The 26,108-nt window shown below is 33.3% G+C and overlaps 1 protein-coding gene across 1 annotated transcript in view; it reads left to right on the top strand.

Moving 5' to 3' along the window:
* Positions 1-26,108, top strand: part of CCDC73 (coiled-coil domain containing 73) — a 77,148-nt gene that overhangs the window by 45,683 nt on the left and 5,357 nt on the right. Inside the window, 9 exon segments of the mRNA XM_032488414.1 lie at positions 3,645-3,776; positions 4,267-4,326; positions 5,851-5,967; positions 11,789-11,824; positions 11,826-11,900; positions 16,295-16,429; positions 21,023-21,203; positions 22,296-23,771; positions 25,849-25,982. Of these exon segments, the coding sequence (XP_032344305.1) occupies positions 3,645-3,776; positions 4,267-4,326; positions 5,851-5,967; positions 11,789-11,824; positions 11,826-11,900; positions 16,295-16,429; positions 21,023-21,203; positions 22,296-23,771; positions 25,849-25,982 (2,346 nt within the window).

Below are 26,108 nucleotides of genomic sequence, written 5' to 3'. Positions count from 1 at the left end.
AACCATTAACTGCATCCAACCTCTTCCTTTTTTGGAAAGGAAACTGAAAACCCAAAGACAGTTAGATGAATTACTGAATGTCAAGCAGCTTGTCAAAAAGATTCCTCATTTATCCTCACTTTGTGCTGTACACTATTTGTAGTCAGTAAGAGTCTAAACAACCTATAAATTTTACAATGTTAGTTGAAATTCTTCTTGTAGTGGACACTGTGATAATTCCTCAACATCAGTATACTGCCAGTCTCTAAGCCAATCAATATCATTTCCATTCCTCATGCCAGTATTTGGTTCAGGAAGGAGCATGGGATCTAATTCTGGCCTGCAGGAGGTGGTTTAAAGAAAAACTTTCTTATTCTTTAGAAGAAGCTCCAGGAAGACAGAGTTGCTACTACGTATTACCTAAATTACCACTTGCTATGGAATAAATTTCCTTATTATTTAATGGTTTAAGTATGGTTTTCTGATAATTATAACTGAAGCACCCTGATACTGACAATTTGTGTTTTCCATTACAGAGTATTGTGTTTTGTTCCACATGGTGTTTAAAATATAAAATGTATTAATTTTTTAAGGGTCTTTGGATGCAAATAAATTCCTCTGGCTCCCTGATTGTCTTCTTTTTCCCCCCTATTCCTCCAAAGCTTTATCATAAGGTGTCTGTTTTTCTTTTTTTCATATTCTTTTTTTCAATTAGTTCCTACTCCTCAATTCAGTCATTCACTTCATATAGATGACTTCATATCTATATTTCCAGCCCCACATTTCTTTTAATCTCCAGTTCTATATTTTCAACTGGCTGCAGGTCATCTTATTTTATGTGTATTCATCTTCTTCAATAAGTGTATTGACTAGCAGTAAGTATATTGTAACTTATTGTAATAGGGATTGCTTCTTCATTCTTCCCAACCAAGAAAAAAGAATGCCATCTTGCTGCCTGTGAAGGTGAACCATCACTGATACTTTGAAACTTCATTTGAGGGAATTCATCATGTGTTACCTTTTATAATTTGAAAAATAATGAATGAGGGATTTTTGTTTTAGATCAGCAACAGCCTATGACTTAGGCTTAATTTGTCCTTTTTGACTTTCTTAAGAGTCAATCTCAGAACATTGTCTATCCCTTATTTCTTGTTGTCTTTAATAGATTTTTCATCTCGTTCATTAGTGAAGCTGACTTTTCATTTACTTTCCATTTTCATGCATCTCTCTTTCACATTTTATGGTTTTTTATTTCTTCTAGATTAACCTAGACTCTTTGAAATTACCTTTCTCCTTCACTTCCTTTTTTCTGTTCAATTATATCTTCCTTTAGAATGTCTCATATTTTTCATTCTCCATTTTTCAATAGTATAGACATTCATCATCCCATGCATGGGTTAATAAAATAGCCTCTTAGCAAGTGTTCCTTTCTCAATTTGTATTCACTTTTTTTTCCAGACTAACTTTACTAAGGTACTAGTTGAATATATTACTTCTATGTGCCTGACACATGCTAGATACTTAGCATATGTAGAAGGAATGATAGATTGAATAGTTCTCTTTTGTCCACCAAATCAGGTCTCAAAATTTTTTTCCAGCTTTATTGAGATATACTTGACATATAACATTGTGTAAGTGTAAGATGTACAACATGTTGATTTAGTCCCAGTGTTCTTTGTTTTCCAGAATTTCCACGGTCTAGTCCCATTCTGCGTGTTCAACGTTGTTTCCTACTACCTCCTAACAAGCATCTTGCATTCTGTTTAATCCAAAATCTTTGTTGCCATTATCATAGTTCTTAATTTTTTCCTGTCTTTTGTCTTTTCTCTGCTCCATATCCCCTACCCCAACTTGAAATGCCGTCTCTCAATTTACTTCTATTAAATAGGATTGAAGCAGGGAACAGATGGCACATCGGAATGGGTAATTGAGAAAAGTTTGATGGAGAAGCTATTTACAAAGTTTTGGGCAGAGTTAATGGAAGTCAACAAGGGATAGAAGTAGGGGAATGATTACACCGCCTAGACCTGAAGGTGGCAAGGGAAGGAAGCAGTACTGGAACCTGGGGAAAGCTATAGGTAAAGCTGTAGAAGAAAGCTGCAATTCAGAAGCTGTGACTTTTGGTAAAAGTACAGAGCTATTGCCGATTTGTGGTCATGTAGGGAGGGAACTCAGAAAGTACCTCAGTCTCTCTTTCTCTCCCCAGCATACTGATTTACTGATGCCTCCCATAGATTGAACCCAACCAAGCCAGAGGGAAGGGAGCCTGTTTGCTATATCCACAGATACCAGCCACATAGGCCACAGACAAAGAGTAGAGAGTGAATCAGGAGGGACAAATAAGGACAGCCAGTATACTGCTCATTCTTAAAGGCCTACCTCCTTTATTCAGACTTCTTTTTTATTACTCAGTACATGCCAGTTATTCTCTTTGTACCAGACATTATTTTGTGTACCTGCTTTTCTGAGAATAAAGCCCTATCTTTTGACCCACGTGGTTACTTTAGCAGTCATTTTATGTAATGCGCATATCTAAAAGGGATATATGAACTAAGACCAATGAATCCTTTCTCCTGGATTTTGAACTGAGGGTTAAAAGGTGATCAGGCACATTTCCCTCTCGGTGGCTGAGGCTGTAACATGTGGAATCCTGGAGGTATTGACACCCCTGTTTTCTGCAGCTCCTTTCTCAGGTTCCTTGATACCATATTCTCTTGGTTTTCCTCCTACTTCAGTTGACTGTATTTCTCAGCCTTCTATACTAGCAGCTTCTTTAATCCATGAATGTTGGAGTTCTTTGGGACTCAGTCATTTGTCATCTTCTTTCCTCTAACTAATAACTAGTTTGTACCTGTTTCCTTAGCTTTAAATACTCTTTTAAAACTGATACATGAAAAATATGTTTGTTTAAGAAAAAAAGAGAAAATATTAAACAGTGCAGTGAAAATTAAAATTTGCTATAATCACACCTCCCTAATGAACCAACATTTTCTACGAAAGAGTTGTTTATTACTATTATTTATTCAGTTACTAAATATAATCTTTTAAAAATTGAAGTATGTTAAACAAGATTCTTAATTGTAAGGAGATTCAGCAAAGAAATTTGGATGTTGGTCATCTCAGACTTGGAAAATGGTCAGAAACAAGGGAAACTATACAGTATCTAGGACCACAGCATAAAACCGGCTTCCATTACTAAGTACTGTACACTGCAGCTTGTACCATCACCGTTAACTACAGTGGACGCTGCTGCTGCTACAGTGCAAATTCCACTTTCCTTTGATGGCTTCTTGATGCCCTCAACCAAACTGTTTCATTGTTTATATTTCTGCACATTCCTGGAATATAGCACTCATCACATTATATTATAGTTATTTCTTAAATAAATTTTTCCTATTAGCTGCTGATGAACTTGGGAATTGATCATCTTTTGTATATTAGAAGATTTTTGTTGAGTAAGTCATCAGTGAAAGCACGCTACTTTTGAATGGTTAGTTCATTTAGGTAGTGTATTGTTTTTAAGAACAGAGATAGTGCATTCTATCTTTGTGTTATTGTGTTCGCCTGTTCCATAGCCAAAATAGCATTCCCACCTTGGCTATCAGAAAAGTGCCTTGCTTTGATGAAATATGTGTACTGAGTTCTCTGATGTTTCTTATGTTAAGGAACTAAAAAAAGTAACCTCAGACTTGATAAAGACCAAGGTCACATGTCAACAGTATAAGATGGGAGAAGAAAACATCAATTTAACAATTAAAGAACAAAAATTTCAAGAACTTCAAGAAAGACTCAAAATGGTATTTAACTAAATATATTCATGTTTGTAAAATTAACATTTTTGTAAAATTTATGAGATTATATAAACAGTTAGGATTATAATACAAAAATGTTCTTTCTTTATAGAGTTAATATACATAGTAAAAAAAGATTTTATGAATTTTAAAAAATTTGTTAGATAATTTTTGGCATAAACAAGACTTTAGGATAATAAAATTTGGCTATAATCACTTTATTTTCATCTTAATATGGTATCAGGTAATCTTCTGGTACAGTTGTGTTTCCAGAAAAGCTTTTGGAGATGAGAAATTCTGTTGTTTTTAACATTAACATCTACAAATTTGCACCAGCGTGTACTGGGTACTTAGTACCTAGAGTCCAGCAGTAAACAAATGTTGGTGCTCTGGAGTAATAATAGGTCATGACACAGCCAAATTTGTTAAGCACTGAATTGAATGTAGAATTTATAGAATTTTCTATCATAACTTTAAAGTTATTCGATTTTTTTAGGAATTGGAATTAAATAAGAAGATTAATGAAGAAATCACCCATATTCAAAAAGAAAAACAGGCAAGCAATCATAAGATATTTTGGAAGCCAGTAAATATTTTGAAAACCAATACAATATGGGAGGTAAAGTAAGTTAAATAACAGATAGAATCATGCCTAGGTTGATTCCTAGCAAATAGTAAGCACTCATTGTTATGTATTAAATAGATACATGTGAGCCTTTTTAACCAGGTCTCACATATACGCCCATTAAAAAATAAATTAGAGGAGAAATGGAGAGAGGAGTTCATCAAAGGGTACAAACTTCCAGTTGTAAGATGAGTAAGTTCTGGACATGAAATGTACAGCATGATGATTTTTGCTAACAGTACTCTTTTATATATTTAAAAGTTGCTTTAAAAATTTACTTATTTAGTTGAGGTATAGTTGATTTACAATATTAGTTTACAATATCATATTAGTTTCAAGTCTACAACATGGTGATTCAAAAATGTTATAGATTATACTTCATTTAAAGTTATAATAAAATATTGGCTATATTCCTTGTGCTGTACAATATATCCTTGTAGCTTATTTATTTTATACAGAGAGTGGATCTTAAATGTTCTCACCACACACAAAAAAGTTGGTGATTATGTGTGATGTTAACCTGATTGTGGTAATTATATCACAATATATACGTGTACCAAATCATCACACGTTATACACCTTAAGCTTACACATGTTATATGTCAATTATGTCTCTATAAAACTGGAGAAAGATTACAGTAAAATATTTTGTAAATAAATAAGATAAAAGAACAAAAATGAATCAGCTTTTTCCTTGATAATTTAGACCAGTGGTACCCTAGCAGATGATTAGTGACATGTTTATATGCTTAGAGCATGCATTCATAGGATATTATACTCTCATTTGAATCAATTTGATATTTATAATTCTTCTGTTCTGAGGGAGGGTATAACTCAGTGGTAGAGTGCTTGTTTAGCATGCACAGGGTTCTGGGTTCAGTTCTCAGTACCTCCATTTAAAAAATAATAATAAAATAAGTAAATAAATAAACCTAATTACTTCCTCCCCCTCCAAAATTAAATAAAATATAATTCATCTATTTAAAAAGAAAGATATGTGAAAAAAAATTTCTACTGTTTCTTTTTTTTCTCTTCTGCTTTTCTTCTGTTTGATTCTGAACACATGCAGTGACATTCTAGCCCATTAGTGGTATGACATTTTAGTAGTGATATATTTGCTATTTGAGGGGGAAGACAACAAAAGTTTTAGTTTTGAGTTCTTCACATTTTTCAGTAGTGTCTCAGAATCCATGGTCATTTTAAGAACTTTGTTAATTATTTGAGGAACTCTTAGAACTAGTATTTTGTAAGAAATTATGTAAAGTAACGTATGTTAGATATTAAATTAATAAAATGTGCCATTAGTTTATTTCAGTATATTGTTTATTATGGCATTAAAATTAAACTACAAAATTAGTAAGTTAAGAAGCTAGAAAATGTATTTTAAGAATGAGTTTAGAAACATACCTAATGTCTTAAAACTTTTTAAATTAATAAATTTTTATTTTTTTAAAGGCTATCATAAATTCTTTCCAACAACTGCAGCAGTTACTTCAACAACAGGCTCAAGCTAATGCTGAAATGGAAGCAGAATTGAAGGTGCTAAAAGAAATAATCAGGATATATATATGTGTATATATATATGTATATAATGTTTATAAAACATGTATTTATTAGTGTATTTCCATCTAATGAGCTTTACCTGTTTAGTTGCATTTGTCCAACTTTATCTGAGATCACTTTGAATTTTAAGGGTAAAAAATTGTCCTCCTTCATCAGCTTGGTATCAATGTCCAAAGTAATGAGCATTTTTTTTTTTTAACATTTGAGCCACTAGTTAAGTTTTGAATTTTATCAAGTATCTGATTTAATTTTGAAACAGATTGGATGGGGTTTTTCCTGTGTCTTAGAATTGTGGCCAAGATCCAAAACTGAAAATAAAAGGTGACAAATATCATCAGATTCTAAGAGAACAATCAGTGAGCTCCCAGAAATTGTGGGGCAGGAAGTGGGGCAGATCCTTCTTCACAGGTACATGATAGAATTAGCCCTGTTACCACAACAATCACCGCCATCATCCTCTTCTCAGTATATATAAGAAAATGATTGGGGAGGGGAAGAAGTTATGGTCACTGATGTTTGGGGAATGAGGGTTTGTTAAGAGAGCCTTTTCTCTTACATCCCTAGTATAGAGGGATGCGTTTTCCCTCACAAATCTAAGAGAAGGAGTCTACAGGAAAATCATGTGTACAGTTGGGTTACAGGAAGGGGGGACTGCCATCTTGTTTTTGAGATGGATGCTTGAGGTGCTGTAGAAACCTGAAGGGCCATTATGGTGTTGCCAGTAAAGTAAAATGTGTTAAGGTCACGTGGGAGAACGTGGCATATGTTTCTTAAAGTTTGTAAGTGTACCAGGAACAAATAGACTGATGCCCAGTTCTAGTCTAGAAATCTCAAGGAGGAAAGTTTTTGGAGTAATCTGTTCCAGTGGGGCGTGAAGTGGGTATTATGCTTGTTCTAATGCTGTATGGTACTGGAAGGGTGCAGAAGAGAGAACCTGGTGGTTCCTTGGCTCCATGTGAAGGAATGTGGAGGTTAGTGGAAGGGCGGGAACTGCCAAGTGAAGGGATGTCCAGTTCAAGAGAGGAGCTGGGGACATGTTCCACTGGGGTGGCCAGTAGAAGATATTTGTGCCCCTCTGAAGGGATTCTTGGTAATTAAGGATGAGGCTGAACATTTCCCAAGAAAATTACGTTCACCTCCTATATAGGGGCCACCATCGGTAGAAGCCTGGACCAGTTTCATGGCTATGTAACCACTGCAATTGCATAAGACCAATACCCAGAAGAGCTACGAGCTTCAGGTTTAATATTCTGTGGTCACTTCTTGACATTTTTATTAATTTTTTTCTTTGAATGTATGTTTTGTAAATTAAGTCTGATATGAAAATGTAGTATGAAGCGGGGCTTGGAGCCTCAGCTCCAGCATTCTCCTGTCTCCCACTGCCTCCCAGGACCCATTCTTGGATGCTGGCTTTCCTACCTTTTGGTGCCCTGGGCCTGGCATAGCTTCATCCTCCCTGCTTCTGTCTTGCCACTGCTGTGGATCGACTGGGTCACATTGGTGGGGAGAGGCCACCTGAGCCTTGATAGTACATAGAGAATCTAGATTTTATATAGTAAAATTTCAAATTATTGGCAAGGACAGGATATAATTGTCAGCTTGTTATGTTAACAGGTAAGGGCATTAAAAAATAAACAATACCATCTATCATCACTTTCATCTTATAAAAGAGAATATTTTAACACCTAAAGTATATTAAGGATATAATATCAGTAAAAGGACAGTCCTTTACAAGAAAACATATTAGATGACCTTACACTGACGTTTTTTTGCCATGGACTAGTGAGGTTTGTCATGGATCAGTACTTATTTACAGACTGCTGTTAGAGAACCACTGATATATAGTATGACAAAATATTAATGTTGAACTGTTGCTGAGGATTATGCTGCACAGATATCTCAAGTGTTTTCTTGAGGAGCATTCTAATTCCACCTGTACTAAAAGGGATCATTACTCTTCGTAATGCCTAGTGTTTTTCAGTGCTCTGCAATCATGCTGTCATCTTTTTTTTTTTCTTTTTAAGTTCAATTTGGAACATAGAGACCTAAATTCTCATGATAGAGAATGTTTTCTACTGTGATTCAATCACAGTTTAGTCCAGATAAAAGTATAGTTATACTGCTATAGTCATAGTGTTCTGAAGAATAATTTACTTAGGTTTTGGTATATTAAAGCATTAACAGGTGGTTTTATTTTGATTTTCCACAATATACATTTTTTTCAGGAGGGTTTTCAGATTTGTTAATCCAGATGCAAGTAATACCAAATAATTTCCTGGTAAAATATAAATTCCATAAAAACAGTAACATTTTCACTAATGTATAAGAGCCCAAACGAGCATCTGGCTCTTAGTAGAAGCTCATTAAATTTTATTAAATTAATGAATGATTAACAATAAACAAATTCAGACTCTTTGGAAGTTCAAATATTGCCAGGTCAGGGCTTCTGGTTAAACATATTGAACTGAACTTATACATTCCTTTCAAAAAAGGAATTTCCTTTTTTCCTTCTGAAACTGCAATAAAATGACATTAATAAATCCACAAAGACAAAGAAATAGGGAAAAGGAAACAATAAAAATAAATTTTTAAAAGTGGAAACCAAATGGAAAATTAGTAATTCACTTAGCAAATGAGAGGAAGTAGAAACCCAAGTCAAAGACACAGAAATAATTAGGAGTTGCCAGCATCATGGGACTCCAGAAGTGAGGTGTACAAATGAAGCCAGAAACTAGGTCTATATAAGAAGCTATTGCACCTCCAGATTCTTTTTCCTACCCTGCACAAATAGGCACTCTCTGTCTCCTATTTGGCAGAAGATTGGAGGATTACATTGGAGAATTTGAGGATCAACTAAAGTTGGGGAGATCCAGTAGTGTGCTAGAGACATTGTGCACCAGGAGAGTTGGTTGTTAGAGCTGTTGTCATTTTGTGAGTGGATTTAAACCAGTGGTAGCTTGAAATTGACAATGGTAGGTCTATTTAACACTAAAGAAACTGGTAAATGCTGCAAATCATGCTTTTTTTTTCCCCTTTGAGACCCAATTTACCAGCACAGCACTGAAAGTATTACATTGAAAACAGTTTAGAAAGTCTAAATACTGAACTCTGAAGACTCCTAGCCACGTTTCCCGTTTTAGAGGGCAGTTAGCCTTACAACTTCCAGGCAGGTGAATGGAAGATTCCATTCTAGGGCAACTAAAACTTACTTAAGAGAAAAGACTATAGCTGTCCTGATAAAACGGCTCAGCTAGATTTACATACGGTGAAGCCCATCGCTGTAGCAATGAAACTTTGTAGTTAACGAAACTTTTAGCCAGCTTTTTAATATTTCATTCTTAAATATGAACAGTGTGAAAAAGAGACAAAACAAACAGGCTAATGAAAATAAAAAACATGGAAAAGTTAAGAAAATATATTCGGTTAAGAGAATTTTATTTATTAATCCACAAAACAATAATTTGGAATCTAAAAAAAGACACATTCATAGAATAAAACTAAATATATTAGCAGACATAAAAGTACAATGCAAAGATTGGAAGATAATATTGAGCTAAGCTTCTAAGGAAGTAGAATCAAAAGACAAGAAAATGGAAAATAGGAAAGAAAGAAAATGAGGCGATCAGTCCAAGACGTCTGGTGAGTTTCAGAGAGAACAGAGAAAATGGAAGGAGAGCAAACAACCAGAGAAATAATGCAAGAAAGCAACCCAGAAGTGAGGGATCTGAGTTTGTTTTGCCCAACACCAATACATATATCATAATGAAATTTCATACTACACTTAAAGAGAACATTATAAAACCCTCTGTGGGGAAAAAAAATAGATGATGTAAAAAGGATTCAAAATGAGAATGGCAACGTAACGGCTTCAGACTTCTCATTGGCAGAACTGGTAGGTAGAAGATAAATAGAACCATGCCTTCACAGGCTGGGGAGGAATTGCTTTCCAAGGCAGAATTGTACAGTATTTAGCCAAACGAGTTGTTAAGTTTTAGTAGAATAAACATATTTTCAGACATGCAAGGTCTCAAAAAAATCTCTGCCTCCTTTATCAAGAAGTTAGGTTACTTTACTAAAACAAGGGAATAAAACAAGAGGAAATCATGAGATCTAGGAAACAGGAGACCCACCACGGAAGAGAGAAGGAAATTCTCAGAGATAACCTGATCAGTGTAGCAGAATGAAAGAGCAGTAAGTCCAAATTTTAAGGGAACGCTGGAATGTCTCCAGAACATGGAAACTGAGAAAATACCTGTTGTAGGCAGTTTCTTTTAGAAGGGGGTATGGATAGGGACAGGAAATTATTGATATATCTAATGTACTTGTTAAGAACATAATGCTCTTGGTCAGTTTTTATTACTAGGATAAAGTCTGTGATACATTCTCCCATATCTCCTTTAAACTTCAATTTGTCTATTTTTAAAAATGCACTGTTACAAATATAAATAGATACCATAAAATATTTGTTAGAATGTTAAAGTACTAAGCATCCATTAAATATACACTGTTGTAAATATTCAGAAAGTGCCCTATTATAAAATGTACCTATAAATTTAAACAAAATCATGACATCTATTAAAAACTTTACATTGTCCTGAAGTAGAGGCAGTCAAAATACATATTCATTGAGTGTTCTCAAAATGCATAGTCCTTTGAGCTAGAGGATAATCTTCCTGTTAAAATTGTAAAATGATTTTCATTAGATGTTTCCATAATTTTGCATAATTATGTCTTTGCATATTAATATTTTATATAGTAATTGAGAACTCTTTAAATAGATGGAAAACTATGAAGCCTTTAAAATGAGATAGATCCATATATAATATTATGGAAATTAAGCAAGACAATAGTATTCATATTTTTAGAAAAGCAGATTGCAAGACAGCATGATATGTATATGATCTCATCTCTATCTGAAAAGATATTTTTATGTGCTTGTATGCTTATAAACAATTTATGGAAAGATACACAAAAACTACTAAAGTGGTTACGTCTGGGGAGGAGAACTGGAGAGCCAGTGGAAGAGAACTTCACCTTTTCATTCTGTATCTTTTGTGTGGTTGAATGTTCACCCTGAATGTACTTAGCTTTACTAATGATAAACAAATGAACATAAATATTCCAGATGTATTAGACATGTAGATAGAATTCTTACTACTTGTCTTTTTGCAGAAGTTGACTTGGATTATCAGCAGGCACTGAAGAAACAATAATATTGGTGATGCTGATTTAATAGCTTTTAAACCCCTGTCTTAGAAAACAGTAGTATTTTTACCCTTTAAAGGTTTTTTGAGAGAGGGACAGGGGAGTGTGTTGGTGATTACATAGTATGTTAATTTCTGAAGTAGTAAGTTAATATAGTAAATATTAAAGCTCTACTAAAAAGTATTAATTTGAAATTAAAAATTAAAATTATATTTAAAAGTTTTCTAGCCAGTTAATTTCTGAAATGGATATGGAAAAAATGTTCTGTGGTAGTTAAAATTTTTTAGTAGGGTTAGGCTGGATTATGCTACATTTCATATTTTTCAGTGCTGTACTTTATATTACTTTTTCAGTACATTAAAACTTATGCAGTGAAACTGAATAATGGCAATGTTTTTATACCCTTTTATAGCCATTTCTTTTTCATAACCTCCCCCTATCTCCTGTTAACTAAACTATAAGCACCTTTCTGTTAATTTATGAAAATTATTGTTGAGATAGCACATTATCACTGATCTGTATGGCACTTTCAGCATGTTAGAAGCAAAGGTCCAAGCAACATAAAACACATCAAAATTCATTAATGTGGTATTGATTATTTTTTGGATAATTAATTTTATTGCAGACCCTTGAAAGAGATAATGAGCTGCAAAGGGAGAAGGGTAAAAGAAAATGAAGAAAAGTTCCTTAATCTTCAAAATGAGCATGAAAAAGCACTGGGAACTTGGAAAAAGCATGTAGGTTTATTAAATAGTAAAATATTAAAATATTTTAAGTAGTCGTAGACATTTAAAATAACTATTAAATGCTAAGAAAATATTGCAAAAATAATATAGGAATAAAGTCAGACACATTTTCTTCTTGCACTTATATTTCCAAGAAGTGAATGTTTGTAAAGCTAAATTTAATAAAATTTTCTGTAATGCTTCCATGCATGAAAAACCACACATATACATGTGTATTTATATATATATATATATGTCGTATGATTTTTTCATATGTGACATGTAAAAATTAATTTTCCTTTTCAGAAAACCATTGATAGTGTTTTAGTAAATGATTAAAATAACGAATTATATAAAGGTATTATTGTTAGCTGATCTCTTTAGCTTTCTTCAGCAGTTTTGTTGAGTCATATTAAAGCCATATTTGGAACATGTATGCAGTAGTTGAGTTCTATAGCATTAACATTTTATCGTGAGAGTTGTTATAAACATGGCTATTTCCTTAAAGCACATCTGTTTATTTTACACTAAATTTTAATTCAGTGAAGTAGATAATAAAAGTGTAAAGTGATGTAAATTAAAGTTGTGAAATATTAAGTTTCACTTTAAAGACTGGTGAACCCCAAAATCGATTATTCTATTTTATTATCTATTTTTATTGTCTTCAATTATTTTAAAAGAACTAACAAAATAGAAAGTCACTATGAGTTTATAGAAGCTATATTTTGGGAAGGTAAGATTATATTTTAAAGTATTATGCTATATAATTCTAATACTATACTAATATATTTTATACTAATATATAACTACGTACCATTCTAGGTGACTTTATTTGATATAAATTGTTATATAAGTAATTGTTGATTTTTCAATCCATTTGCAGCTAACATGTTCTCTTAATTTGATTTTTAAGAAATCAAATCTTCACTGATGAATTTGATAAGGTTTACCCAATTCTCAGAAAATATTTTGTAATTAATTGTATCAGAATACTAAAGAATGCTTAATTATCTCTATATAGGTAAAGTTTATCATTATAAGCAACAAGCATAATAATATTCATTTTAGCTTCATCTAATCCACCTGGCATCCCAACACTTCCTCCTCATTCCTAATGTTTAAAAGACCGTGGAAGTAGTACTGTCAGGGTAAGGAAAACTAAAGTGAAAAGAAAATGTAAACTTAAATATGCCAACCATGCCAAAAAAATTAGTTGAACTAAGAAAATTAAACATTTATTTTTCCTGATTAGGCCCCAACCATGTCCCTCCCCCAAGAAAAAAATCATTCAAATAAAAAAAAAAAAGATAAGCATTCAGCTTCACTAGTAAGGCCTAAGTCTATAATTTGGATAAAGTTAGTTTTGTCTTAGGATTATTAGCATCTACAATCATTTCACTTCTATATGCTTTACTACTAAACAGAACATAGTTAAATTTTTTAAATGCCACTTTGAATCAATAAGAGTTTTCTTGGATGGGAGATCAGATCTACTCTTTAATTGCATTTCTATCTCTGTGTAAGGTTTTTTTTTTTTTACTATTCTTGAGTGAGGGAGAATTATGGTATTGCTTCTGAGATCCCATACCACAGAGACTGGATCAAGATGGATTTTTAAAAAAAAACCTAAGATATTAACAAAAGTAAGATGAAATCATATAAACTGTTGCTATAAACGTAGAAAAAATAAACAGGGAAAGAAAATGCTGTACAAATGAAACAGTGAATATTATTAGACAACGTATTTAAAATTCATTGAAGTTTCATAAAGAATGTAGTATGTGTATCTGTTTTCATTTGGTTAGTTATATAACCAATGGATATGTATAGATAAAAAAGATAATAAATGAAGATGTGCAGAAATTATTTAGGGAAAGATGGGGAAATCACAAAAGGAATTCAATTCACATTTGTTGAGCATCTGTTATATATTAGGCATTATTCTAGGTGCTGGATTTTCAAAGATTTCTAAAATACAAAGAGTATTAAAGCGCTCACACTCTCATACAGGTAATTATTAAATTAACCACAATAGTGTAGAATGTTGTTAGTAGTATTAACATTAATCTTAACAAATTACTATGAAAGCCCAAAATAAATCATGTTGCTTAACTAGGTTGAAGAAAGTTTTAGAGAAAAGTTGACACTACGTTTGGAATTGAAAGATGAGTAGGGAGGGTTTCACCAGGCAGAAGGTGCCCATTTTCTACACTTCCCATTCCATTCTGTTGGCATTCCATTTAAGAAAGGGAAAACATGATGGAGACATGAAGTTGCATTCTCAAGGATGATGAATAATCTGATCTAGACTGTGACATTGGAAGTTAGGTTGAGATCACCTTCTGAAGAGTTCTTTACTAAGGAAGTTGAATTTTATTTTATAAGTAATGATAATCAGTGAGATTTTTTAAAGCAGAAAATGACATAGTCAGATCTCCATATTAGATAACTCTTGGAACAGTTTGGAGGATGGCACTATGGAGAGAGATCAGTAAGAATATTGCAGATAACCTGACTGTGAGGCTATGAGGGTGGGAATTAGGGCAATGGTAGTGAGAACAGAGAAGAGGGATAGATGCAGCAAGCATTTTGGAGGTAAAATTAGCAGATTAGTGACATTTTAAATATCAATTTTAGAAGGGAAAGGAGTCAACTATGATTCTGAGATTAGTATAACGAGCAGAAAATAATGTCCCTAACTGACATACGGGTTGTGAAAGAAGAAGCAGGTTTGATGGTTGAAAATGAGTTTAATTCAGGCACTGTTGAATTTATAGTGACTGCAAGACATCTGACTTGAAATGTATATCATGCATTTGTAAACAATCTAATCTTAGGAGAGAGATCGGAAGATGAGATCTAGATTTAAGAGTTATTAGGGTAAAAATGAAATTTGAAGGTATAATAAGATTATCTACGGAAGGAGTGGAGTACTTGAAGAGAAAGCTAAAGAAGAATGTTGGGGGATGCCAACATTTTGTGAGTGGTTAGTGTGTGTATTGGGGCAGAAGGGGAGCGGGAGCCTGATAAAAACAGTGAGAAAGGAGGAGGATAAATAGAGAGTAGACGATGCAAACGAAGAGGCTGTTTCAAGAACAAATAGTCAACATAGTCATGCCACAGTGCTGTTAATGGTATGAAACTTGGAAAAAGTCCTTTTGCTAATTTGCACGTGATACCTGAGAATCAGTAGAGCAACGAAGGCGAAGTCCGGATGTTAAGGAGTGATGGGGGGTTAGAATTTGAAAGTGGCAAGAGTAAACTTTATTTTAAGAAGCTAGAGAGACAAAGCAATTGGGTAAAGGAGAAAAAAATTTAGGAATGTAACAAGAACATATTTGGGGGCTGAGAAATGCTGGTATAGTGGGAAAGATTGAGAATAGGCAGGAGAGATCATTGCTTGAGCCAGGCACTCAGGGAGTTAGGAGAGGATGGGAGAGAGCGCATGGAGAATTGAGCCTTGGAAAAGAAGAGATAGATTAAAATATGGTGAAAAATAGGTAAGATGAAGGGAAAGTAATAGGTTAGCCTCCATAAGGAGTATTACACACATTTGTGGAATTTTTGGTAGTTTAAAATTGTTCAAGAAACTTTTGCAGTCTTTAATGACAAAAAGGTATTTTCCTCCTCGATGGAACTTAACTTTGTCTCACATTTGAGGTTTCTATGAAGGAGAACCTCTCCAAGAACAAGATTATGACATTTTATAGCCAGTAAAAGCCCAGTTTGTAGATGTGAGTATTGTGGCTAATGTGTCAGTTTCTGTTGGACTACCTAGTACTCAGTACTCTTCATCTAGCTGACTTAAAATCTGTATGTCTAATTTGCAACAAGAAAATAAAACTTTCATAGAATGTTTATGATTAAAAATAATTTTTCATTTGCAACAAGAGGTAGTTTAATGTAGTACTTAAGAACATAACCCCTAGATTTAGCTTTGGATTTGAATCCTAACTGCTACTTTATATCTACCTGATCTTGGGCAAGTTAACAACGTCTGTGAGCCTCACATTTCTCACCTGTAAATTGGAGATTAAAACTGCCTCAGAGAAGGGAGGGTATAGCTGACTGGTAGAGTGCATGCTTAACATGCATGAGATGCTGGGTTCAACTCTAAATAAATAAATAACCAACCAACCAACCAACCAAACAAACAAACAAACCTAATTACCTCACCCCGAAGAAAGAATGAAACAAGCAATAAAACTGCCTCATAGGATTTTTATGAGTATGAAATTGTGTTTATTAAGTACTCAGTACAATTCAATAAATGGTAGCTCTTAATATTAGTAATTACTTTGGGAATGTTTTCATTTTTTTACTATTTTCCCAAACTTCTGTTAATGAAGTATTTTCATACAATACAAATTTATATGTGTGTTCACTTTGGTTAAATTTTATATTAGGTTGAAGAACTTAATGGAGAAATTAATGAGATTAAAAATGAGTTATCATCACTTAAAGAAACTCATACTAAGTTACAAGAACATTATGACAAATTATGTGATCAGAAAAAGTTTGAGGAAGACAAGAAGTTTCAGGTAAAATTCAAGTATGCTGGAGGTATAAGCTATAAATTAGAACCATCACCGATGATTTTCTCCTTGCTTTATATTTTCAGTTTCTCAACTTTTAAAAATGTGTATAAGCATGTAGTCTGTAATACATTTTTAGTTAATTTTTATGTATAGTATGACATAAGGATTGAGGGTCAGTTTTTTGGTCATGAATTTCAGTTCCAGCATGTACATTTGTTGAATAGACAATTTTTTTTCTCCCCTTGTACGTTGATACTTTCTTTGAGAATCAGTTGACCAAATAAATACATGTGGGTCTATTTCTGTACCCTCTATATATTCCTTTGATTATGTGTCTATCTTTAAACCAGTACGACACTTTATTAGTGTAGCTTTGTAAGAAGTCTTAAAATGTGGTAGTGTAAGTCCTTCAATTTGTTGTTCTTTTTCAAAATTGTTTTGGCTATTCTGAGTCCTTTGCATTTCCATGTAACTTTTAGAATCAGTTTGTTACTTTCTAAAGAAAAAAGTCTGTGGGATTTGGATTTGGATTGTGTTGAATGTATAGATAAATTTGCAAATAATTGATATCTTAACATACAATTCATGAACGTGTTGTGTCTTTACATTTCTTTAGATATTCTTTAATATCTCTCAGAAATGTCTTATAGTTTTCATTATATGGGTCTTACAAATATTTTATTAAATTTATCCCTGAATATTTCATATTTTGGGACCTTACTGTAAACGGTATTTAAAAAATTGATTTTTCTCATTGTTCCTTCCTAGCATATAGAAATAAAATTGATTTTTGTGCATTGATCTCATATCCTTTTACCTTTTTAATTAACTTACTATTGTAGTAGGTTTTTTTTGTTGTTGAACTTTGGAGTTTTCTAAGTACATTATGTCATCTGTGAATTTAAGGCAGATGAATTTTACTTCCTTTTCTGCTCTGTATGCATTTTATTTTTTCCCTCAATTTATTGCACTGTCTAGGACCCTTCAGTACAATGTTAAATGAAAGTTGTGAGAGTGGACAGGCATGCTTTGCTTCTCATCTTAGTTGGAGTGTAGTCTTTTACCATTTCATATTATGTTAGCCTGAAGATGCTTCCTTCTGTTCCTAGTTTGTGGAGTTTTTTTAATCATGATTGAATTTTTATCATGAATAGGTGTTAAATTTTGTCAAATGCTTTTTCTGTATCTGTTGAGAAGATCATTTTTTTCTTTATTCTGTTAATGTGTTTAAAATAAACTTGCATTCTTGGGATATGTATTATCCTCTTTATATATGGCTAGATTTGATTTGCTAATGCTGTGTTTCGGGTTTTGAATTGGTGAGGAATATTGATCTGTAGATTTAATTTGTTTTTTCTTTGTACTCTTTTGGTCCAGTTTTTATATCAGAGTAATACTGGCCACATAAATTGAGTTGGAATGTGTTCCCTTCTCCCAAAAGAGTTTTGTGTAGAACTGGTATTATTTCTTTACTGAATATTAGATACAATTCAGTGGTGAAGCTATCTAGGCTTTTCCTTTGTGGGAATATTTTTAATAACAAAGTTAGTTTTTAAATTATTTATAGGGGTATTCAGATTCTCAATTTCTTCCTGTGTTGGTGCGCAGAAAATAGTGACATAGCAGGCCTGTGAAAGGCCTTTGAAAGACCTGCTTGTAAGGTTGGCTCTTGTCTGACACCTGGAAACTTGGATGGCGAGGTTTCCCACCATTTCCTAATAGACAGGAGTGGCTCACTGTGCCTAAACTATTAAGTGCTTTGCTCTGAACATCTGCTTGCTTTCTGAGAGTCTGGAGTTTTGGCAAGTGCTAGGCAGAGGGTGACCACCTCTCCAGAAAACCTTGAGTACTGAGTCTCTCATGAGTGTCCAGTAGACACTTCACATCACTGTGGTCACAATTCATTACTGCAGGAATTAAGCATGTTCTACGTGACTCTACTAGGAGAGGATTCTTGAAAGTTTATAAGTGGTTTCCTCCAGACTTCACCTCTTGTGCCTTTTCCCTTTGCTGATTTTCCTTTATATCCTTTTGCTGTTACGAATCTTAGTCAGGAGTATGGCCGTATATCGAGCCCTATGAGCCTTCATAGGAAATCACTGAGCCTGAGGGTAGTGTTAGAGACCTCCAACACAATCAGTTTTGGTAGTTTTTCTTTTTCAAGGAACTTGGGTGAGGAGGGCTATGTGCAAACTCTCTATTTTCTGCTCAATTCGGCTGTGAACCTGAAACTGCTCTAAAAAAACTGTTAATTTAAAAATGGGGATAAGTAGGAATATCTGATATTCATCAATATATACTATTTATCACAGGACACATAAATTAAGAGTTTTAAAGGTCAATAAAATGTTATGTTGTATACTTAAAAAAAAAAGAATAAAAGAGGGAACATCAATATAGATCCTACAGATGAGTATAATAAGGAAATATTATGAGCAACTCTTTGCCAATAAATTCGACAACTTAGATGAAAAGGACAAGTCCACTGAAAGATAAAAATTATCAAAACTGATTGTACTGGGGGTCTTTAAGAAAATCACTGGCAGATAGATGGCAACTGAAGATGAACAAGTTGATGAGACTGATTAAGAGTAATTTTAAGAAGAATGAGAATAAAGAATGAAATGCTAATGAAAATCCCCAGGGGAGAGGCAGAGGAAGAGAAATTTGCAAAGGAGAAGTTTGCAAAGAAGATTGAGAAAAATAGCAGGAGCTTTGCAGCTGGATAAATATAGGTTCAAATCCTGTCTCAGCTCCTATTAACTGTGAAATCCTAGAAGGATACTTTTATAGTTGACCCTTGGACAGCACAGGTTTGAACCGTGCAGGTCCCAGCAATACACAGGTTTTCTTCAGATAGTAAATACTTCATTACTACACGACCTGCAGTTGGTTGAATCTGTGGATGTGGAAACATTGATACGGAGGAACTGCATATCCAAAAGGCCAGCTGTAAGTTATACACAGATTTTTGACTGCTTCAAGGGTTGGTGCCCCCTAGCCCCTGAGTTGTTCCAGCATCAGCCATATTAAGAGTCATCCATTGCTGTGTAACAAATATCCCAAAACTTGGTGGTTTAAAACAGCAAACATTTATTATCCCATAATTTTGATAGTGATTTTCAAATTTACATTTCCAGTTCAATTTTCTCTTATATGCTCCAGATTCATACATCTAAATGTTCATTAGACATGTCCACCTTTTTGTCTTACCAACTCTTCAAACTCAAGAGATTCAAAATGAACTCATGGTATTTTCCTTGAAACCTGCTACTCCTGTTTTCTAGCTCAGTAAATAACATCTACATGTCACCTAGATATCTAATCTGAACTCTGAAAATCAGTCTTGACTCTCCTCTCAGCCCTCATTCAACAGTTGATATTAGCTCAGTAAATAATTCCTGACTCTATTCAGGCTCTTCATCTTTACTGATGTCACCTGCACTACTATAGCATTCTTCTGATGCATCTCTCTGCTCACGTGTTGTTTTCTTTTAATTCAGTGGTTTTTCAGATTTCTAACTGCAACCTATTGGTGGGTCATGGAAATCAGTTTAGTGGTTTATGACTGGAATTCTTTTAAAAATGAAATAAAATAATGTAGCATAAAAATATTACAATGTATCTCAATTAAGAGTCAGTATTGTTTGGTATGCTCATTGTGTTGTAAAGTATATTTATTTCGTATTGCAGGTTTTAAGCAGTGAACTTTGGAAAACATTACTCTAATCTGTTCTCCAGAATGCAGCCAGAATGGTCTTTCCAGTCAGCTCATGTTAAACACTTTGTCTAAAACCCTTCAGTGATTTCTCATTGTCTTCCGGAGCTGGAACTCCTTAGCATGCTGTGTTAGGCCCTTAATGACCTAGGCCTAACTCAAGCCTCATTTTTCTTCATTCTTCCCCAACACCTAAGCTCAAGCTAAAGTAAATCACAAGTAGTTCCATGAAGTAGAACTATATGAAAAGACTATAATTTTGTTTTCTTTTAACATTTGCTTATGCTATTTATTCTCCCTAGAGTGCCTTCTTATCCCCATCTGTATTTAAGTTGCTCATTGTTTCTTTTCCTATCTTCCCCAATGGACCGTAAGTTTTTTGAAGATAGGGACTATATTTTGTTCATCATCGTATCCCACAGCCTAGTGCAGTGCTTCCATGTAATATGTGTTTAATATTTAGAGAGAATAAAAAGATGTTGAATTGAGTCACTATTTTAAAGATACATAAAAATACCAAACACTCAAAAACAACTTGCCTGCCATGACTACCTTGCTTTTAATAAAGGAGTGGTACTTTTGTTTCATATAATATGTGGTATTGTATAATAATGTGGAATGCATGTTTGAAAACATCCAAGGGTCTCTATTTTGTTTAAATATGATAGACTATACAAAATGAACTTACAGTCATCTTATTACAAAGAGTACTATATTAAATTTAGTAAAAAAAAAAATAATTTGGCTTTCAAATAGCAATTGCTGAATGGTTGAACTGAAACACAGATTCCACTTCTATTAGCAAAGTTCATTTAAATGTTTTATACTTTTTAACAGTCTGTTTTTACATTAAAGGAATCTCTTCCATTTTACACTAGAATATTCCAGAAATAAATACCGAAATGTCAATGGGAAAATCAGAAAGCACAATCATACAGAAATATAACTCCAGGCAAGAAATAAGGGAAGAAAATAGTGTGAATTATTGTTTAGACACTGAATACAGAAAAGAAGAGGAAAATAAAGAAGGCCTGTTTATAGAAGAAATCATTATAGAAGGTAACTTAAGATTATATTCATATTTTCTAATTTTTATATTGATCTTTTTAGGAGGATATCAATTACAGTCTTTGATTTGAGGACCTAGTAGTATAATTGGAGAAACAGTTCTCCATTTGTATGTATCTTAACAAAAGTACATGCATGTTTTTTGAGCTATTCTTTAATAGAGTCAATATTTTTGGTAAAAAAATACATTTTTACTTTCACTTCTCATCACTTGCTCATTGGATTTTTGCATTCTGATTTCTCTCTTTACTGCTTTGCTGAGAATGTTCTCTGAGCTACCAATACCTTCTGATGACCAGACCCTAGAGCACTTTTCTTAGTTCAAATGACCTTTCTGTAACTATAGAAATAATTGAATAATTGGTCCATATTGAAAAAGAGTTATTTAAAGATGGTACAGTTTGAAGGTGTTCAAACTAGGCTGAACAACCACTTGGTGGAGATGTTGTAGAGAGAATGATTGGATTAAAAAAGCCCTTCACGCCCTAAATTTATATTCTAGATTATTGTAACTATACTGAAGTTTCTAAATCTGTGGTTAAAACCCAGATGAGTAAAATTAATGTCTTAAATATTCTATACACTAAGTATTCCAAAATTTTAAAGTATTTACAAGATAGTGAGTAAAAATGTGATGATTATTAGTCATGAAGAAACCAGCTAGCAATTTCTGCATCTAGGTAGTAAGAGAAATTACAGTATGACCTGTTAGTGTAAATTTTTATCGAATCAGCTGTGTGTTTATATGGAATTGTACTGTATGTCCCAAAGGAAGCAACAGACTAGAGAAATAAAAAACATTTTGTAATGCTCTCAAGTTACTTCTTCCTTTTTAAACCAAAATATTTTTGCTGTTATAAGATAAAAATTTAGTTATGGGTAGAGATTAGCATGCTAAATGTATGCTTTTTAAAGGGAACTCAGTATTTAGGTAAAATTAGTGTCATTATGTTTGTGTAATCGCTTGCCAGTGAAATATTTAAGGCTAAGTGTCTTTTTAGAAAAATAAGTAATACATGTCTTTCAAAAGCAGGCTTTAGTGTATAAATAACATAAAAATGTACTATGTTCTCATTATAACAGACTTAGGGCTTTTTGAAAAAAGCTCAAAGAATGAAACTGATATTATTGTACATCAGGATGAAAATCAGAGTGAAATCTCCTTAAGCAAAACCCTCTGCATAGACAAAGAATTAATTAGTCAAGGACAAACCTCGAATGTTGCCGAATTTAGAGAAGTGGTGACTACAAAAATAAAAGACAAGGTGGACTTGGAAAAAGACAATGGATGCACAGAATTTATATCACCAAATACTTCTTTTTTAGTGGCTGACGCACCAGTAGAAACTGAAAAGATAGACCTAGAAAGAACTGAAGGATTAGGTCGTCACCATGCAGATGTGCACCTAGAGACTGAAAATAACAGAACACCATTTAACAGTATCTTAAATGAGATGGCTTGCAATGCAAATCATAAAAAAGATGTTCCTGAAGATGAGCCATTCAAACAACAATTCAGATTGCTTCCGAGGGCTCAGGAAAGTGCCACAGAGAAGGAAATTAAAAATAGTCACCAAACCAAAGCAGATTTGGATTCATCTCTAGCTGTAAAAAGGACTCTTGTTGAGGGTCAGAAATACAGTTCACAGGATTCAAGCGATGTGATGTTAGATGATAAGCAATGTCAAATAAGACCAATACAGCTGTTAAATAAAAACAGTGAGTGTATTTTGCCATTTAAAGAAACTTCAGATTTTCAGCAAGTTGGTGATGATACTTCAGAAAAACCTGAACTAAATATTCCCTGTGATGGAACAATCAACCACCTCACTTCTGCTGTTTTCAGTGACAATTCGAACATACTTTTCAAGAATTCAGATAAAAATGTTAATATTATGCCTATGTTGGTGAAACCCAACTCAAGCCCTCGGAGAACTGTATGGAAAAATGTGAATGAGATGCAAAACGGTCCAGTTAAGAACTGTTTGGGACATTTAGAGAACAATGTGATTGTTTCTCATCTTCAGGGGAACAAGGAGAATATACGTGCATCACAATCCAGAGTTCATGTGAAAACTTCCACAGAGATACAGTTTTCCAATAAAGAGAGTCAGATTGAAGAGAATCAGATAACTGAAGCCACAAAAAGTGACTTCTTCCCTAAAGAAAGACAGCATGCATTGTTAAATAATACAGAGCAAACAGAGTCAGTAAATGACATTGTTTCAGGAAAAACTTACAGTGAAGGACAGCTGGAAGAATCATGTTCATTTCACATAAAGCCATCTGGAGATTTAGTAAACACAAGTGGAAGGTCAGCCTTTGATCTTTCGACTTCAGATAAAAAAACTGAGAAAACTCCAGTATATGTGAATTTTTTAGACCCTAGTCCTTGGTCAAAAGTAAATCAAATTGAAAGTCAAACAGCGAGTACTTCAACATCTAGCATTCCTCTTTTGCTGAAGGAGAGACCAGTAGGTCCATCCAAAAACAAGAAGATTGTTTCAATGACACTTTGTCAAAATGTTGGTGTGGATGCCAGGAAGGACATTGGACCAGGTAAGAAAATAAGGTTTATGTCTTAATTCTTTTAAAATTTGTATTTCTAATTCTTATTCTTAGTAAAAATTTTTTAGATGTTTAAAATGATAATTTATTTATATTTGTATGTATGTATTTCTTGCCTAACCCTAAAAGCCTCCACATACGTATATATGTAAAAGTAGGAAAGGTTTTATTTGAATGCAAGTGGACTTCTTTTCACCTAAATCTGAGCCAGTATTATCGACATGTCCTGAGGTAAACTGCAGTTTGGAAATTTTTAAAAAAAATTTCTTTTCATCATCAAAGAACTGAAAATAGGAAAAACAACCACAACTCTGGGATTAATTTTTAATTAGGAACGTCTGTCTAATCCAAGTCCCCTTTTTCACTTTGTAGAGCAAATACAGTGAAGTTGTATGTTACTCCTTTTCTTTCTGTACTCAAAAACAAAAACAACCTTCTTCGCTAAGAACCATGTTTTAGCTTCTCTCCTATGTTGTTACTTTCTTCCTCCAACTTTTTTCCCTCTTCCCTTTACTATTTTTATGTGTCCCTTCACTAGCACCACAAATCCAGGTTTCTTCTTTTGTTTTGCAAGTAATAGTGATGTGTAACATTAATACCTTTCACATCATTGATATTTATCACTGTTTGAAACACTTTAAGTTGAATCCCTTAATAATTATATGCCCATTTTAACACATTCAATTAAATATTTTAGGTAATAGATTGTTCTCTTTAAAACCACTGTATGAAATAACAATATCCAAGTTTTGCTTTAAAAATATTCCAGAATTTTAAAAAAATAGGGAGAGGTAAATGGATGAAATACATGTGACTTAATATTAAAGGTACTGAAGCTGGGTGATGAGTATGTTGAGGTTCATACTCTGCTTTTGTATACTTGAAATTTTTCATATTAAAGATTTTAAAATAGAAATACTGCGTATTATCAATGGGTGCTATATAAATATAACTTGAAGATAACTGTTGTTTAAGGAGTGTATCATGATAAAAATATCTGTTTACTTTGCTCCTAGCAATTTCATAGTTAAAGTTGCTGAGGTTGTTAAAGACGTTCTTATATTTTAAAGGGAACTTTGCCTCTTTAACAGTATGCATTTAGAGCCATTAAAGAAATGTGGATTACAAGGAAAGCTTTGAATGGCCCTCTGTCTTAACAGGCTTCTTTTAAAAAGGAAATTGAGGAAAAATTTTAAAAGAAAAATTGGAAATTAAAAACAAAAAAAACTATATCTTGTTTACTAGCATGAATGTGGAGGTAAAATAGGGAAAAATAGAAAACCCCGAAACACTGTGTAATCACATTTCACAAAATACAATTTTCCTGATATAATAAAATGCATTAATTTCAGATTTCATTACTTTTGTCTGTCAAATGCTATGGTTAAATGCTGTTAGTCGAGCACTAGTCTAACTCTACTATTTTCTCACAAGTCTTTTCTTCTAAATTAAATCTCAGTGATATAAATTAGGATGGAAGGAGAGATGACTTAAATTCTATAGAAATTAAACTTATAAAAAACTTAAACTCATAAAAGATATTCCTAAATATCTTTTAATTTTCAAAGACATGTTTCTGTAAATCATTGTTATCTATTTATTAAAGCCCAATAACCCCCTACTGCACAGCCCCGTTGAGTTTCTTACTGAGGCCAGTGTCATTTAAATATATTTTATAAATCTGACTTTTAGTTGGCTCAGCCTTTTCCCATTAATCTGAATTGGTAAGATGTTCACTGTATAAATGTTTACAAGTGTAGGCAGTGCAGTAACCAGGGGAATAAGGGTAACATTTTATGTGTATTGTTTTAGAAGATACTTGTACCATGTCACTAATTTTAATGTGAAATCAGGTTTCAGAAAGTAGCAATAAAAAATTATTTTCTGAAATGAAATGCCTAATGTAAGAGCAAAGTATATGGAAACTACAGTGTTCAAAGTAAGAAGAAAATAGAAATTCTTACTTTTTAAATACAAAAGCATAGGGTAAGAGGAAAACAATTTAGTCACTAAAATGAGTGCCTGGAGAATAAAATTCGGTTGTTGTCATTTCCTCTTTGTCAACCAGATACTACCAGCATTAACAGAGTTGCTGACACTTTGAATAACTCGAGTATCCATCCAGGTCCCGAGGGAGAGCCCAGTGAAGAGAGGAATGCAACTGCAAAGACTTTTTATGATTCTTCTTTTCCCACAGAACATGTAAGTCAATTAAAAATATTGCCGAGCAGACCTTAGTGAGCTAATTCTACAGATATGTGTAGAACTGTGTGCATCTGGATGCTTTAAGACCTAACTGATCTCCAAAATAATATCAAGAGGGCAACA

This window comes from Camelus ferus, chromosome 10 (genome assembly GCF_009834535.1).
Source record: "Camelus ferus isolate YT-003-E chromosome 10, BCGSAC_Cfer_1.0, whole genome shotgun sequence".
Classification (NCBI taxonomy): domain Eukaryota; kingdom Metazoa; phylum Chordata; class Mammalia; order Artiodactyla; family Camelidae; genus Camelus; species Camelus ferus.
This window is presented reverse-complemented; position numbering and strand designations above follow the sequence as displayed.